The sequence below is a fragment of the Oryzias latipes genome, chromosome 15 (assembly GCF_053564925.1).
Source record: "Oryzias latipes strain Hd-rR chromosome 15, Olatipes_Hd-rR_3.1".
NCBI lineage: Eukaryota > Metazoa > Chordata > Actinopteri > Beloniformes > Adrianichthyidae > Oryzias > Oryzias latipes.
This window is the reverse complement of record NC_136251.1, coordinates 29237614-29255415: the sequence shown is the minus strand read 5'-3', so window position 1 is coordinate 29255415 and position 17802 is coordinate 29237614. Positions and strand designations below refer to the sequence as shown.

The following is a 17802-nucleotide window of genomic DNA, read 5'->3' as shown; positions in this document are numbered from 1 at the left end:
GTATTTTTTTTAGTAAACCAACATTTTCATTATCAGAACAAAGTGTATTCATAGTCGTAAAATGGCACAAGTCATATTTACCGCAAGTAGTGAGCATGGTGTCGGTATTGCTTCTAAAATCCAGGGCACTGTATAGTCTTGCACTATATAGGTTTTTAGACTTTAGGGAGTAGGGAAGGAACATTGCCACAGTTATAATGAAAACATCAGCTCCAAATGCATTATGGGATTGAGATTTTAAAACCTTTTTTTTCTGCTCTTTCCATACGACCTGGTGTTCTGCTAAAACCTTCAGTTACAGAAGAAGCTGTAGGTCTACAGCATCAAAACAAGTTTCATGTCAAGCACCAGCAGCATGATAGCAGACAAAGCTGTTCAGTTGTTTTTTTATGTCTAGACTTACATATTTAGAGATTTTATTTAAGGAAATGAGCAGAAATGTACCAGAAAATTGTTAAAAAGACGGAAGGAAAGCTAGATCTTGTTCCAGAATGAAGAGAAGGCTGCAGAAGGTTTTAATGTTGCAGAAAATAGATTCATTTAACTTTATTTTTAAACATGCATATTTTAGATGATTAATTATGGGTTTATGTTTATGTAATGTTTGGGGAGAATTTGCGTTTAAGCAGGTTGGGGTGGAGCCAGGACGATAACACTTATAACACTTACACTAATGCCTGATAAACTCCTGTTTTCCAGGCCAAATTAAACTTCTCACCTCACTTTAACGCATTAAGGTCCAAGAAAAAAAAAAAACACACATCATAATTGAAGTGTGATTTCCCGTTTTTTCTGCACAGACCAGAGTCCCCATTGGACCTTTGGCTGTGGCAGAAAAGCAGCCTCTAAAGGAAGTGTGATGTGCAGTCAAAAATCAACAGATGGCGGGCACTGCCTTGCCCCCCCAGGGCAACAGGGAAGTTGAGACGCAGAAATCTGTCACAGTCCGTGGTGGTAAATGTCTCACAGTTCCTGCAAATGCTAATGACGCTCATGTGAGGTCCAAACGGCGAGCAGGGAGGAACCGAGTCCAATTTAAAAATGACACTCTGCGACGGGCTCATTCTTCTGGAGGGCACAGAGATTTCCCTGGCCTGCGGACACGCGCTCACCAAACGAGCGCCGCGCAAAAATGTCAGTGACATTCAGGTCGCCGCCACGTCCATCTCTGGTGAGAGCCGGCCCAACACATTCCACCGGAGCCCGGCCGTCGCTGGCAGACGTTGGGGCTCATTAGAGCGCAGAATGGAGATGGAGTTAATTATGTTGTTCTGCTGCTGAGAAGAATGAATTTGAAGAAGTCTGGGTGGGCGGACGGGCATTTAAAGACCTCCACTCAGCTGGAGTTTGACTTTCAAATGCAGTTTTGACTAGTATTAAGCTCTGGGGGGACAGTTTTGGGGGGTTTAGCCCGATTATTTTAAGTAATACTCCTATTTCAGGATCCTTTCTACTTTCGATAAATATGATGCAAAGAAGCATGAAATTAAACTTTTCTAGGGGCTCTAGGATCCTGTCAACAGTGGCACATCATCAAACCCAAACCTTGATTTATTGATTTACAAAGCATTAGGCTGTAAAACTGCTGTTCCATTGGCTCAAAAAAAAAAATCAGGTAAAATTAGAAAAAACAACAGGGACTATAAAACCAAAAAAAAAACTTTCCTCAACATAAAAACAAATCCATCAACAAAAACACCCGAGTTCCACATCCATTGGAGGGTCAACCATAAAAAAAAGATCTCCTATACGACTGTGGTCGTGTGATGAAAAGCACATCTCATGATTCACGACTAACGTTCTCTGAGAGGTGGAAAGTAAAGGATCTCCGTCTCAGGATCTGATGCCAACACAAGTCTTCAAAATATCAAAACTAACAGGCATCTATATGCAAGAAAGACTCCATGAAAGACTTAACCTAAAAGGATTTAAAAGCTGTCATACTTTTTAAGTGGGGCTTTACCAACGCTGTGTTTCTGCAGTCAGAAGTCAAACATGTCATTTTTAATCTCTACAGCTCGATGCATAAAGTAAAGAGTAAAAAATTAAAGGTGTGTCCTGATTTATTTGTTTTTACACAGAGAACATGTTAAAAAAAAGATTTAGCCAGCTCTAGAGAATGCTGAGCTGATTATCGTGACCAAAATGTTGAAAATCAGCTTAAAGCAAATGTGATTCATAAACAAACTCTGACAATAATCCATCAGTAGCATCATTAAACAGGAACACAAGCTTCCAGTGGGCCCTTTGGTGGGGATGACTAATGATTTTTGCAAAAGAAATTGATAAAAATCACATAATTATGATAAAAATGAAGTGATAAAAACTGGTGGGCAACATTGTCTCTGCATTGCCTTTTTATCGGTTTGGATTAAATTAACAATTGTGGTTCAAAGCCAAAATCAGGATCCAGCAATAATTCTGATCAATTAGTGAAAAGCCGGAAAAAAAAATCTCACCTTAAAAGTTAATAAAAGCCAGAAGATGCCAAAAAACCTTGGATCTATGAAACATAAGGTTTTACCTAACATGTAAACTGAAACGTGATTGGAGAAACGTGAAAACGTTTAAGAGCCAGCCCTTTTTTTTTAATCCACTGAAACATTTAATTGTACGGCAGAGTTTTAGGGACACCACAAAAAAATAAATTGTAAAATCCGTTGTATAAATGACAGGCCTAATGTAAAATAAAACAAATATGGTCAAAAATACAAAAACAGGTTAAAACCACAATTCAAAAGATCTGAAGAAGAATCTGTTTTATTGGAAGGAAGCTGCAGTTTTCAAAAGAAAAAACTAAATGAACTGTAAAGGATTTTAGCTCCCTAATATGTTCTATGGCACCAAATAGATAAATATATATATTTAGAATATACAGTTTAAAATTACTTTTGAAACATTTACACAAAAAAATAAAGCTGAATTAAACCAATTTGTGAAAAATTTTGCATTTTACAACAATGAATAAATAATGTTGCTGACTGGATAACCTCATTACAATAATTCCATTTCCAATCAATAAATCAAGCCACCTAATTTTGGTGGTGGAACATGTAACTATTCTCACATTGGATCATGTGGAGCTCATTTAGAGGCTCATCTGTACGGTGGCCCAGAAGGGTCACAACACAACACATTAACTTTATACACAACACACTAATTTTACACACAACACATTAACTTTACACACAACACACTAACTTTACACACAACACATTAACTTTACACACAACACATTAACTTAACACACAACACATTAACTCACAACACAACACAATAACTCACAACACAACACATTAACTCACAACACAACACATTAACTCATGGCCCAGAAGGGTCACAACACAACACATTAACTTAATACACAACACACTACATCTGGGATTATCTGCTTATAACAGTTCAGTTACTGTTGACTATTCTCCAAAAGAAGTGTTGCAATAACCCAGTTCCGGGTTACAGCACGGACGCGTGTGGCTCACGGCAGCTACACAACTATCTTCAAGTGACTTAAAAGTTGATTTTCTCCCAAAAAAAAAAAAAAAAAAGAGAGCTGACCATGGCCCCTAAGAAAAATCATGACTACGAAGACCTTAAAAAGATTCTTCAAAAATGGAAAAATTGATTCATGATTTTTCCTAATGTAATTTTGCACATATTTTAACTTTGATACTTGAGCATTTATTGCTATGAAGATTTTTTAAACAGCGTTATGTCTATTTTACAGATATAGTATTTTTTTAATCATATAAATGACTTTAAGTAACATAATCTGCATATATTTTGAATAACTGATCTACATTTGCCATATTGATTTTTTAAAAGTAATTTTTACATAATAATCAAGTAATTCATCTTTGTTATGTGCTTTATTGATGCCTAATGATTCTTAATTCTGTCTGATAAAAGCTAGGAACCGGATAATGATAACTCATGTAATAAAATGGTTAAGGTACAACGGGGTGGGATTGTATAAATTTGCTTCCCTCCACTCCCTAACAAGCAGTATTTATTAATATGTCTAATTATCCTCAGTTTGATAGATCATTGTATGAATGTATATCCGATGATTGTATTATTTTTGTGTATTATTCTTATTTGATTGCTTAAAATAAACTATTTCAAATAAAAAAAATCAAATAAACAAGATGTCAATAAAAACTGATATGGAAACTGAAAACAAAACAAAAAAAACCCAAGAAAGTTTAAAAGTTCCTCCTTTACACACCAGATTTGACTTTTTGTCATAATTATGAGTAAAGTTCAAGGTTTTCCAACCTGGTGTGTTGTTTTCCATGTAGGACACCAACATGATAAATGTCTGCTGCTGACCCGTTTGCTGCTTCTCTTTAAGACCGATACTGGTACAAAGTTAAATTAGGAAGCTAGTTAATCTGTTGGTTTTGAAGTTTTCCTAAGTTTTATAGGCAACTTTATCTTAACAGTCAGACTGTTTAAGTCACCTTACATTTTTTAACAAGTTTTCAGTTAAGCATTTTATCAATTCATCCAAAATAAGGTGAGGTGTTCTGACATGAATCACAATAATCCTTAGCGAATGTTCGCCCTCCCGACCTCAGTTTTAACTTCCTTCAGGTTCATGAGAAATCAAACCACAACAGACCTGAAATAAAAAATTCACCAAGTAGAAAAACGACAGACAACTTTTATTTTCATAAATAATTTTACAGATGTACACATTTCTTGATAAAAGTGTCTTTCCATACAGTGACACATTTTAAAAGACATAAAATAAGCAGTTATGAAATTCTCAACACCTTCAATTATTTAAAAAAAACGTTGAAAAATAAACCAACAGAAAACAACAAGGCAGTGGAAAAAAGCAAAGTAAGAACAGAGAAATTCAAGTGTTTTAAGATAAAATCTTCAGCTATCCAACTTTAATGTGACAGAAACGTAAAAAAGATGTCAAAGTAGGTCACAGATTCTGCTGCTTTTTATATAATAAAATCATTCTTCGCTCCGTCTGGGTGGAATGCACTTTTGCCACTGCTCCCAGTGAGCGCCAGATTTCAAGCTGGGCTGTTCATTACCGACCATTCAGTCCTTGATCAGACATTTGACAAGTGATTAATCAGGCGGGCAGCCTCGGAGGAGCAACTGAAAGTTAATTTCCACACTTCGGCACGCGGAGATGAATTTAAAGCATGCTCAGATGGGGTAGCTGTCTTCTCTACGCTTTCAGGGTGACCCCTGCCCCCCACATTTGCAAGAATTACATCCAGTCTGACAGCTCCCCTCTTGTCTTCATCATGCACCAGCATGCAGCGCACATCTGACAGCTTAGAAACGGTTAAGTCGTGGAACTGAGGGCAGCGGGCCCGCGTGGTAACCGGCTGTGGAGGTGGGTGGAAGACGGCGTCGGCCCTCATCAAGCCCAGATGTGTATCTGTGAGGAAAAACTGGGCCACATGTTCGCCGTGGCCACCGGAGCCGACGTGAACCCCTACACTTGTGTACATTAATAGCCACATCTCTCCCAATGTGACAGTGTTCTGGTCCACATTACAATGAAGAACGTAAAGCAGATCAGCAAGGCTCTTCTGAAACTGACAGCAAATCTTTAGCCCAGAATCCAGCAGCAGGTCCGGCACAAATACACTACGGTCTAAAGATATCTTCATCAAGTCCTCGATGAGCAGAGGATGCTGGGAAACACCAGATTCCCCAGGAAAAACTATATCAAGGATGGACCTGCACAGTTGTTTGGTTATCTTCTGGTTGTGGGTATACACAGCGAGAACACTTTCCTCTGTATCTCCCATTAAACGCACACTTTGACCCGCAAGGCCGACGTGCACGTCCTTCAGCTGGAACAAAGACAGCTGGTGAAACAGAACCAAGCGGATGGAGTCGGCGATGAGGGCGTAGAGGTTCGTTTCCGTCAGAACCAGGAGTGCAGGTTGAGGTTCAGGTTGGCTGCATTTCGCCACAGTCAGCCAGTACAGACCTACAACCTCCTGGGGGGAAAGTTCTGAAACAGAGATGGTCGTCCGTAAAACGCCAATCAGTTTCTGCAGCGGCAGAGTTTCTAGACTCAAAAGAGGATCCGGAAATTTGATCAGTGTTTGAGTTTCGACGTGGACCATCTTGGACTTTTTCAGTGGCTGATCTCCAGCATTCGTCTGACACCTCGTCTCAGTCCTGCTGACCTGCCTTGATGACATAAACCCCATTTTATCCCCTCGATTCCCATACTTTTCCCCTTCCTGCCTTTGTGGCGTCTGCGGGCCTTTTTCCCAGCCATCCTTTGGGATTCTCTGCACGTCGCCTGCAGATTCTGCCAAACTTATTGTTGCATACTGAACTTGTGAATTTTCAAAACCAATGTCAGCCTGGGCTGCTTCCATCGGCTGAAGATGTGAAGCCATAGCCAGCTGGATGTGCTGTACCACAGGTAGTTCCTTTAAAACTGAGAAAATAGGACTATCTGCAAAAAGAGAGGCAGCAAAGCGTCCCCCAACCATTAAGATGTGGCTGTCCTTCACCATGGACAAAACGTGACTTTCTCTGACCACAGATACAACTTGACTGGACCAGCGCGTTCCAAAAGTCAGTAGTCTAACCTCTCTGGCTTGCTCTCCAGCAGTAGGCGAGGTGAACAGAAGATGCTTTGCATCCTGGACAATAGAAGAGACACTGCTGAACAAAGCGCCCAGCCTGGAGGGCTGCACTGTGGCTGCTGCTGTCTCCGTCACACACACAGCCGGGATCTCCTCCAAACCTCCACATTCATCCATCTCTTCACAGCTAAACCGGTCCTGGAAACTTGTGTCTCTGGGCGGACAGCGGGCCACCTGACTGCTGAGGGGCTTTCTGTCGAGCGGAGGGCTGGCCTGCTGGAGATTCGACCTGCAGATACTCCCTCCTCTTCCCTGCAGGTGGGACTCGCTGCCTAATGAGCTCCCTCCAGAGCCAGGTCTTCCCTTAAACAAGTCAGTCACAGGACCTTGGATCTCATTAGCATCCCCTCCTGGCTTTCTGCCACATCCATCACCTGGGCCCAGGACACTTGTCTGCAGGAGGCTGGCATTCCCTGACCAAACCTCATCCCCGTTAAAACGGGCCGCTCCTGCTCCACTCTGAGCTGTCCTCTGTGGCCTCTCAGAACGGAGTCCTGGCCCTGATTTATGACACCAGTCCCCCTGTTGTTCCTGGGCATCCCTGGTGCTTGTTCCATCCTGCAGTGTGTCTCCATCCAACTCAAAAGCAATGGAAGGGACGGGGTCTCTACCAGGAATGGCCTATTTACAGGACGAGAGATTCAAGTTGAGCTTAAACTTTTGAACAGGCAAAACTCTACAAATGTATTATTCTGCTGGGAAAATATAAAACTGAATTTTTAATCTTAATTTAAAGTGACAGAAGAAGTTCAAATGTATTCAGTTAAAAAGGAAAAATAAAGACTTTAGCGTCTTTAAAGTTATGAATATTTTCCTCTTGCTTAACAGCTTTTTTTTGGTTTACCTTCTGTAAAACTCATGTTAAAGGGCTTTAAGGATAAGTGCATTTTGAAAAGACATGAAAAGACAGAAGATAAGGTTTTAAAGTTCTGGTGTCCAAACTTTTGAAGTTGCTTAACTCTGGAAAACCCACAAATAATTTTCCTCTGGGTCTCTAAGGTTCATGTGACATTTTGCTTACTCATTTTTTGGGTTGCAGCAATTAGCAGCAGCCAAAATATAAAAAATTGAAGCCGGGATTGTATGGCATGCAGGTGCAACCCCCTAACCCCGCTGCCCGTCGTTAACCCCTGCCCTAAGCAGTCAATACACCCCCCCCTCCCCATCTGCAAGTGAGAAATTGAGAGAGAAAAAAACAAAAAATACTTTCAAAAATGGCGGCTTTCTGTGTCCAGAAAAACCACGTTTTGGTCGCCTGGGGGGGGATGAACAGGTCAATGTAATTTTTAGAATAATCTGCAAAAGTAAATTCTTGAATTTCCTCGGCAACAGAGGTATTTTGCTAACCACGCCCACATTTCTAATATGTTTATATCACATGTTACATTGTTTCAGCTTGCCCCATTGATTCATGTGTAAAATTGTTACAATATTCTTGTAAGAAGAAAATGTGTGAGCATTTTTGCGAGCTCGCCACACTAACACTATTAAAGATCTACAAACTCTAAAACCAACATTTTTTCCCGAAAAGCTTCCCAATGATGCTCGAGGAGTTTAGATGCGATAGATCGTAATCCCTAGAAGTTTAAACGTGCTAAAAGTAATTATTTTAGAAAAATGAAGATGGCGGCTTCTTCCTGAAGTCAACGACATTTTGGTTGTCGCGGCATTTGAGTGAAGTTTCGTAAAGATGTTTCAAAAAGAAGTTTTCCTTTATTGTGGGAAAATTTGAAATATAACAAATTTCACACTCAGCCAAAAAATGGCTGCCAAGCAGGAGGTACAGTGCACATCCCATTATTTCATAAAAATTTCCAGACGTGTTTTTTGGTTGTTCGTAAATTTTGAAATGTTTTTTTGAGCCCCATAAGACATTTTGGCCTCTTTTCTGATGGTTTCTCCCTTTGTGATATCATTTTTGATTCATATTTGACCTAAAGATGCAGTAAAAAACAATCTGATCCTTCCAGTCCAGGACGGCTGCGGGACAAAAGAACTGGCGGCTAAATTTGACCTCGTGGGTTTTCCAGGGTGAAACCTTCCTGTGGCGGTTTGTTCCCTTCAGCCACCGTGCAAATTCTTAAAGCAGACAAAGAAGCGCCACACACCGTGCTGCAGAGCTCTTTTTCTGGGGTAGAAGTCAGGCAGATGGGGGGGTGTGCCGGTGGTGGAAATGGCGTCCAGAGACCCATCCGGCTGACATAAAGATATGCAACAAAAAAAAAAACACATTTGGCATTCTTTTCTAAAGCCAGCATCGCCTGGGAAACTCGGCTCTTTGTTTAGGAAAAACACAAAATTAATTTGATGAAATGTAAAGTTTGCAGTCAAAAGAAAAAACAAAAGCAGTCAAACACCTTTGTCACAAACACATCCATTAGACTTGAAAAAGCAAAGTCCCCCAAACGGCTGCACGAGATTAGAGACACTCTACCAGCTGTGAAATTAAACGGAATCTGTGAATGTTGATTTGAGGATTTACATACAATACTTGCCGATCCAGAGGGACGGAGCCAAAACCTAAACGTTTAACAGGATGATTTCTGAACAGCAGCTTTCACAGAGCTTTGTGGGAATCGGCAGAGAAAAACGACAACAACAATGACACAGTTCAGGTATTGTTGCAGATTCTAACGGGTTTTTTTTCATGCTCTTCTCTACGCCGAGGTTGTCATTGAATTAGAAAACTGGCACACCTCTGCTTTATTACTGCCACAGATCACACCGAGTTGCCAAACATTCTTTTGGTCCGCACCTCACCTTTTTGGTTTAAAACTTTTTAAATTTTCCTTTAAAAAAAAAAAAAAAAGGCTGATTTCTGTTTCATCTGATTAAAATCATCAAAAGGTGCTACCGGTCCAGACAGAGTCTGCTTAATTTGGTCTGGATCGAATCCTGAACTTTGTGTTCATTCTGTACACAGACCGCCGTCAAGCGAACTTTCCTTTTCTGGATCAAAGCTTGTTAACAAAACCATTTGCCTGGAATTACGATGGAAAGCTTCAAAATTGATCATTGGCAACAAAAGCAGGCGCAGAAGTTATGGAAGTCCTGTGCTTTTCAATTCTTGTCGGGATAGTTCACTTCTTGACTTTGCATTTTCTTGACCAATTTCGAACGTCTGCATCAACGTCGGCCTCAACACTTTGCCCTCTTTTTTGTGCGGTGGAGGCCTGCTCCAAGGTGGTTACTGGGCAGAAGAAAGCCGTACCATCATCGTTGTGCTGTTAAGGAACCACAAGGTAGCCAAAAGCACGTAAGAAGCGTTCTAACAACAGTTGGACTCTTCTGTTTGAGAACACGACAATCTTTGCTTTACATTGGTCCGTGTCTCATCTGTTGCTACATTCCTACTTTTACACCCCATAATGTCCGGCTACCGTGGCCGTTTGGTTCCGTTTTTCTGCTCCGAGAACAGATTGTATTCAGACTGAAGAATCTGAGAGGGAACCAGAGCTCAGTCCGATTGGAAACGAACCAAGACCACCTTGAAAGACGGGTCAGAGAGCGGTTCCTTGTCCCGGACCAGGGTCCGCTCCGCTTGGGTGTAGTCAGACTGAAAATTTGTTAGGGATTATCGGGGGAAACAAACTCCGCTTCACTTTAAGTGAACCAAATGTTTCCAGTCTGAATAGACTGTTAGTTTCACTAAATGAAGAAAAACAAATGTATTGACTCTAACACGAAATTCCGATTTTTTTTTAAACATGTTTTTTGTTGCACATTTCCATCTTCTCGAAAGCATTGGTTTGATCTCATTAAAGTCCCGCACCGATAATCTTTTGAATTATTTTTAAAGCATTCCCAGTGGTTTTTTAATTGTGACGTTTTTAGCCAAAATCTAAAAACCTGCATCATTATCTGGGACAGTTTCTGCAAAGCGGAGTTCATAAGAAATTCACCTCTGAATTGTTTGTCTTTACACACTCTCCCGCAAGCTTTCAGCCCCCTCACACTCCCAACCTAACATTACTGGAGCTATCTAGCCGTACTTTTAGATCCAGATTCCAGCTCAGGCGAGGAAAAAGACGTACATGGATCTATTTGGTTACAAGTGGATGCATCGGAATGGAGCAGAGCAGGGAGCTCGTGACCCGCCCAGCGCATTTTCTAAGCTCTGTTTAAAACTGCATTTTTTTCGTCTGCTCCTGATCCACAGCAATTTGATTAAAGAAATATTTAGAAAAGCAATTTAAAGCTCAGCTTTTTTACGTCTGTCCATCATCAGAAAAACGCCACGAGAACAAGTTCAAAACACCAAAAACCCCTTTCCCTCTGAGTGGGTTCTTAAATAGCTCCATCTTTAAATCTTAGTCACATTTGTGATTTTAGGAAGAACTTGTGACCTGCAACTAAAATCTGTGTTTTTGATCCTGGACAGCATGTTTCCAGTCTGCAGACATAACTGCTGTCTGCACAAATTCAGGACATCCTGTTCCAGAGGCAGCAGAGCAGAAAACTCAGCCTCCCTGCAGGTTTCTCAGCCAGTACTGACTTTCTTATTTAAACAATTCATCAGCTTTGCATCTAAAAAATCTTCAGTTTTGTCTGACCTGTCCACACATCGACTCCCAGAAGCTTTGTAACTTGTCAGCATACATCTTGGCAAATTCCCCTTTTCAGACTCCCAATTTTGTCAAGTTTTCTTCTGGCCAGTGAGGCAGCTACCAACTAAAAAAAGGGATCCAAGTGAAACTTGGGGTTATGCAAAGATTTAATAAAATGCTCTTCCATAATATGAAATCTCAAACTTTTCAGTGATTCCTGTTCAGTGTGCTGTACTCCATCAGTCTCCCTTTTTGCTCTTTAGATAGACTGATTGCAAGACTGCAGACATCTGTGATGCCAATTACAGTAAAAACTATAGTTAAACTCAACTCTATGCTCATTTTCCATCTCTAGCGTCCAGACTAATCTGCTGTTGCCTGTTTCATTGATTTCTCTATTATTATAAGAATTTAAACTATTTTAAAGTCATCCTATACAAACTAACCCTTTTGTTGTCAATCAAACTTTTATGTATTTTATGTATTTAAAGACCTACTCCAATAAAAATTCTGTTGTTCGTGTGTTTAACATGTTCTGATGAAGGAAGACAAATAAATAAAATAATTTCATGTTTATGTTCAGGTTAACCGCTGTAGTAGTTCAGAACAAAGATATTGCTAGCCAAAGTAGATCTAAGGTGGCGATTGATGTCTAAGCTAAGTTGTGTTAATGCGTTCTGTGTTACCCTCAGTTGAAAATCTGTGATTCTTTTGCGTTCAGATTGGTGCTCTGTATGAGAAATGAATGTGATTGGATGAGTGTAAGTAGGGGCTGGAGGAGTGAATATAAGGGTTTGTTGCTGGAATGAATGAATGAGCAAAAGCGTCAGGGCAAGTTTTGTTATCTTGCGCTGTATTTGGCGTGGTTGCAGCCTACAGCAACCATTTAAGCTGCATTAAAAGCTTCATAGTTGGCAACGGCCATCTATTAGCTGCACTGGGCGGGTGGATCCTGTTTGGCACAGGAAGTCTTATTTTGAAAGGAAACAACTCGATCTTCACATTTTGAGAAAATGCTAGTTTATCTTTAAGTCTATGATTTTTGTTCAAGTAAAAAAAATAATTCATATTTATCAATAAACAAAAAAGTTATGAACAGAAAGGTTCCTAGGTTTTGATAAGTAAGAAAAAGGCTTAAATGGCTTTTATTGTTAAAAGGTTACAGACTTCTGACCTACACAAAAATAAACTGAAACTTTCACTGCAAAAACACTAAGACCTTTTAAATTTAAAAATAAATACAAGCAGAAATTGCTTTAAGTAAATCCAATAACTTCTGTGTTTTGGCTAAAGTATATAACGATAAGTGGCTTTTATAGAACACAATATATTTTAAACATTTATAATCTCAGGCCATTTTTTGTTACTGCTTGCTATGAGCATATTGGAATATATTAACATTTAAAATACATATAGACTAAATAATAGTTGCTTCAATAGTTGCTCAGGAGCAGCTAGACGTTCATTTTTTTACCCTGTCATTTGTGTTTAGTCTCAGACTAGCGTTTCACAGATTTTCCTGATAGAGGGGCTGCTTTTGTTGTAATAGAGCAGTTCTTAAAGCAGCTGCAGGCCAGATCACTGGGATTTTCGCTCGCTCCTTCAGTGCAACACATCCACGGCCAGCATTTCAATTAAATTTGTTTCCTCTTGCCACTGAGGGGTTATTTCTGAGATTACCAGGATCAATTCTGTCCTTGCTGCAGGGAAAGTTATGATAAGTGAGCCAAGGAGCAGAGCGAGAATGCATGAGGAGGAAAAGAAAAAAAACTGTTTTCCTCACATCTGATACTGAGAGCTTAAATAAATGAAGGTCTGGAGTAGCAGGTTACAGGAGGAAAATAAAGATGAAAATATTTTATTTTCATCGTATTTTTGTATTGGACCACAACTACCAAGGGGGAATTAAAATTCCCTGCCATGAGCCTTACTGTGTTTTATCTCTAGGTGCAATAAGTATTCCAATCAAAAACAATAGAGAATGTTGTGGAGCTTTTCCCCCAGAAAACACTGAGTACCACATAGACTGTTTATATTCAACTTATAGTAGACCTGAAAGACACCAGAAGATTGAAAACATGAGTCGCATGGCCATAGGCCTGGTTTCTCTCTGTTTGGGTGGGTTGGTAAAAAGAAAACGACACATCCAACAGCTTCACATGTCAAAAACAAGCAGTAGAATATCAAAGCTGCCCAAGGAAGGGTCTCAAACCAATCACTATTACAGTTTACTTGCAGAGAAACTCAAATTCTGGACACCAAATTAGAGAACACACACAAAATGCCAAATCCATCAAAACCTTGAGGCCCAAAAGAGTCACATTTTATATTTTACCGTTAAAAATAATAGTAGGACTCAGTGTTTGCATGTAAAAACACATCAGCTTTCACATAAATATAAAATAAAAGCATTAGAAAATCCCAGAGTTATTAGTTCTTCAGAAACCAGTTCATAAGGGTCAAAAACTGTTCATGACAAAGAAAAATCAAACTGTTTAAATAAACTGTCCCTTTTATCAGGTTCTGGGACAAAATCAGATTTTCTTTAAACATCAAGTTTCACTTTAGCAATTTTATACCTGTGAATGATTGATTTGATTTGATATGGTTTATTTCAAGCAATCAAAAAAATGAAAAAGTATGAGGTAGTACCTGCTGGCTCCAAGAAGCCAAAACTTCATAGACTTCTCTAGAGAAACAAACAGCTGGCAATCATTCTACTGGTTAGAATAACTATTCTTGCTACCCTTAACATGTTATCAATTATAATCATGTTTTTCATTATATTTCTCTGTATGCATCTTCAAGATATAAACTGACCAATCAGATGTCTTAAAGTAGGTGGAGCCTGCTGGCCTCCAAGCCCAATATTCAAAACGTTTGACAGATTTTGTGCAGCCAGCTTTCATCGAGCTCACTCCTGATTGTTTTCCTGGTTAAGAATTCAAATTTACTTATGAATTTGTAAGAACTCACAACTGCTTTAAAAATATTCCAAGTGAGCAGGTTTACCATTTACGTAAATGAAATTATTCTTAAATGATCACAGACAATAAAACATTCAGTATTCCTGTTTAGCATGCAGACATCGTTTTCGATTTTTTTTTCTATATTCATAACTTTAAGACCCTTTTTTTATGCTACCTTGGTTCCAAAAATCAGCAATAATGTCCATACTTGCCAAAGGGGTGTTTACCCAACAGCACCAACTCAGCAAAACTCAACTGGGATTTTAACTTCTAAGTTGACATTACAGAGCAGCACTTGACCAAAAGAAACCCTCCAGGCGTTTGCACTTCAGTGGACATGGGAGGCCGCCCGTGTCCACTCGAGTGCAAGTAAAATGATGCGACAGCCGTATAGCATTGCTTCAACAACAGTGCATTGTGGGAATTTGCCTGGTCGCTGTATTTGAGGTTCACAAGAGCCTACAGGTGAAGCAAAGAGTCTTTCTGGGACCTTGTCTTGGATATACGTAGACCTGTCTGTAATAATTCTCCCCTCTGTAGTATAATCGGGACTACAGGAGATGTTTGTGCATCCATTTAAATAAATAGCATCACTTGTGAGTTGGATTTGCATGTGTGCACATTCATGGAGGGGTAGATTGTCATTCGCCTTACCTTGAATTTAGCAGCATCGTCTTGGACAGATTTTCTGCAGGTCTGGAGGAGTCCGTCAAAGATGCACTGGAGGCTGCCGTGCTCTGCTCCCAACAGAAGAAAAACAAACGGCAGAAGCTGAAATAAGCCGCTAAAGATACATACTATGAGGTCACTACTTGACCAATTAGGGATGTTTAGTTTTGCCAAACCTGAGAAAAATTACGTTTTTCCTAAAATGTTTCAACAAAATGATCAGAATCTCAAATATATCCTGTTGGTTTTTTACAAAATATGGAAGTAAAGACAGAACTCGCCAACATTCGAGCAGAAAACTTAAGGAGGAAAAGCTAATCAATTAAACATGACAGACTGCATTCAGGGTGTTCCAGCACATTCTTAGCTAACGTGGAGCTCTCCAGACTCCTCTAATTTAGAATACATGTTAAATATGAATGTTAAATACTTTCCTGGGACAGACTTTAACGCTTGCAAAACTTGGCTGTGACGACACAAGGGCCCGTTTTCAATAATGCAAGGAGCAGGGCTGTCAAAAACCCAAGAACAGCTGTGCCTCTAGAAATGCTAGATTTTCCTTCAGAAAGTGAAAACAAAAACTTTATTAAAATGAAGAAAACGTCAAGCCAAATTGAAATCCTGCAACAGAAGCTTTTTTGCAATTTAAACAATTTCTCTGTTAAAATTTATCTTATTGATTTCATTTTAGCCACTGTTGATGCTCCCCAACAGAAATATGAACGATGAGCTGTTTGGTTTCCATAAGCTTCTTTTTTACCGTCTTAGCATTTGAGATGCCATATTTGTGTTAGTTATTGATCTTAAATGTTTGCATTCTTGAATGTTTAAATAGTTGCTGGTTTTAAACCATTTTTCACCCTTGACTTTGCCACTAATCTGACAATTTATGTAAAAATTATTTTAAAAAGGTGAGACAATTGAAGATGTCAGTGTAGATATGGATTTGGACATTTTGTGTTATCCAAATGTTTAGGGAGTCTTAATCCAGTGTTTTTCCATGACACCAAGCTTTCACCTGCTATGCTTAAGGAAAAAAAAATCATTTCAGGCATTAGAACTACTAAATATTTATGCAGATGTATCATTTCATTAAAAAAAAATAGCATACTAACCGAGTGTTTAAACAATACTTTTTACAAAAATTAATTTAAACATACTGTTTTAGGACAGTGACAAAAATAATATAAAATTCGGTCTGAAACCAGCAGAATCTATCCTTTTTTAAAGTCTTGCAAAGATCCTAAAAACCCACAAAAACTGTTTCTCTGTTGCAGAGTACCAACATCCAGTCGGCCGCCAAAGAACCGCCACTGAACACGTTGAGGCGCCTGCAGTGCTTCATATTTATGCCATTGCAAAACAGAGTGCAATTTTTTTTATTATACTAGATATTACAATTCTCTTGTTCTGTAACCCTTGTGCTATCCTATGGGGTCAAGATGACCATTGACGTGTTCTCCCTACCATGTCAAAGGTGGATAAAGGTGGAAAGATTTCATGTAATCCATGGACACCAGTTAAGACCACAAATCATTGAAGAAAAAAGGTTCAGCGCACTGTCTAGTGGGTCTAGATGACCCAACTCCCAACGTTAAAGTGCCTAGGATAGCACAAGGGTTACAGGATCATCTGTAGCAGAAAATACAGGTGAGAAAACCTGGAAACAATCATGGTTAGAACCCATCGAGTGTTCCAGGAGTGTTGGCATTTTTCTGTACCTGCTGGTTTGGTGTTTGCTGGGAAGCTTCGGTTGGGTTGTAATAGCGGAGCAGGGTGCCCCTCCCCAGCTGTACAACAGAGCCTGGAGAAAATCAGAACAGGGGAAGCGTGAAAACAGAGACAAACTACCAGCTCATCCTTTATTTAGAAGGAATACCGCAGTAAGCAGGAGAGAGCACAGTGAGAAATGCAACTGCAAACAAGAGACGCCACTTCCTTCAATGGGAGTGAAAGTTATGATGTAGCTGGCTGGAAAACATTGGTTTGTGGCGTTAAAGTGTGTTATGGAGACACACTGGCCATGGAGAGTTCTGTGACTGAATTATCACAACAAATAGATTGTACATCAAATCCTTAGATTCCCTCTCGATCTTTTGATCCATTTACTATGTCTTCCCAGTGGTCTTTTAATTGTGATTGTGCTGTTTTTAGACAAAAATTAAATAAATAAAAAAGCTGTGTAATTTTGTAGGACATAGTTTCTGCAGAGCGGTAATACCTTATTTTTTTTCACATCATAAAGTGCATTCAAAAGCCTAAAATTAAAAAAAAAAACAGGTGCTTCTTAAAAATACAATATTTTTACATTTTAATTTAATACTACAAAACATCAATATAATACATGAAATTATAACAGTTAATAAATGAAAAGGAGCAGAAGGAAGAAAACTTACATTATCTGCACCAATACACAAAAGTGAAACAGAGAAAATAAAAGTGATCTTAACATAAATATTAAACCCATCCTACATTTTAAATAAACATAAATACATACACATATCTACACAAACCCTTATTCAATCTTATTTACCTACACAAAGGTTCAGTGGCATCATTCACTAAAGTTTTATAAATTATTTTGCTTGAGAAATTCTTCTACCCACTATAATACTTTCTTAGCATGTCATTTTTAATACAGACTTTTAAAGATGGCAATAGATTATGTATTTTTTAAATCTTTGTTCAATTTATACCATGTGTTAGGTCCCGTATACCGTGTAGACCTCTCTGAATATTTCAAGTCCTTTTAAGTCAAAAGGACTGAACTGAACCTTTAAATTGAGGAGTAACCATGTCTTGTGTGTTTTGTACATAACTTTGAAAATGTTGAAATCAACTAGGTCGCTAAATTTGAGTATTTTCAATTTACTGAATGGTAGTCCTGATTGTTTTATTTTTACTTCCTGTAACAATTCTTATTGCCTTCTTTAGTAATGTTAAGATTGGGCTTAAGTGTGTTTAATAAGTAGC

At 39.0% G+C, this 17802-nt stretch overlaps 1 protein-coding gene across 1 annotated transcript in view; it reads right to left on the bottom strand.

The window, feature by feature from the left end:
- Positions 1 to 4646: 4646 nt before the first annotated feature.
- The window catches only part of kif16bb (kinesin family member 16Bb), a 31830-nt gene continuing 18674 nt past the window's right edge, over positions 4647 to 17802 (bottom strand). The window contains exons 17-20 of the mRNA XM_011484695.4: positions 16551 to 16633; positions 14815 to 14897; positions 8753 to 8840; positions 4647 to 7265 (exon numbers count right to left, since the gene is read on the bottom strand). Of these exons, the coding sequence (XP_011482997.1) occupies positions 5073 to 7265; positions 8753 to 8840; positions 14815 to 14897; positions 16551 to 16633 (2447 nt within the window). The 3' untranslated portion in view covers positions 4647 to 5072. The remainder of the gene's footprint in view (positions 7266 to 8752; positions 8841 to 14814; positions 14898 to 16550; positions 16634 to 17802) is intronic.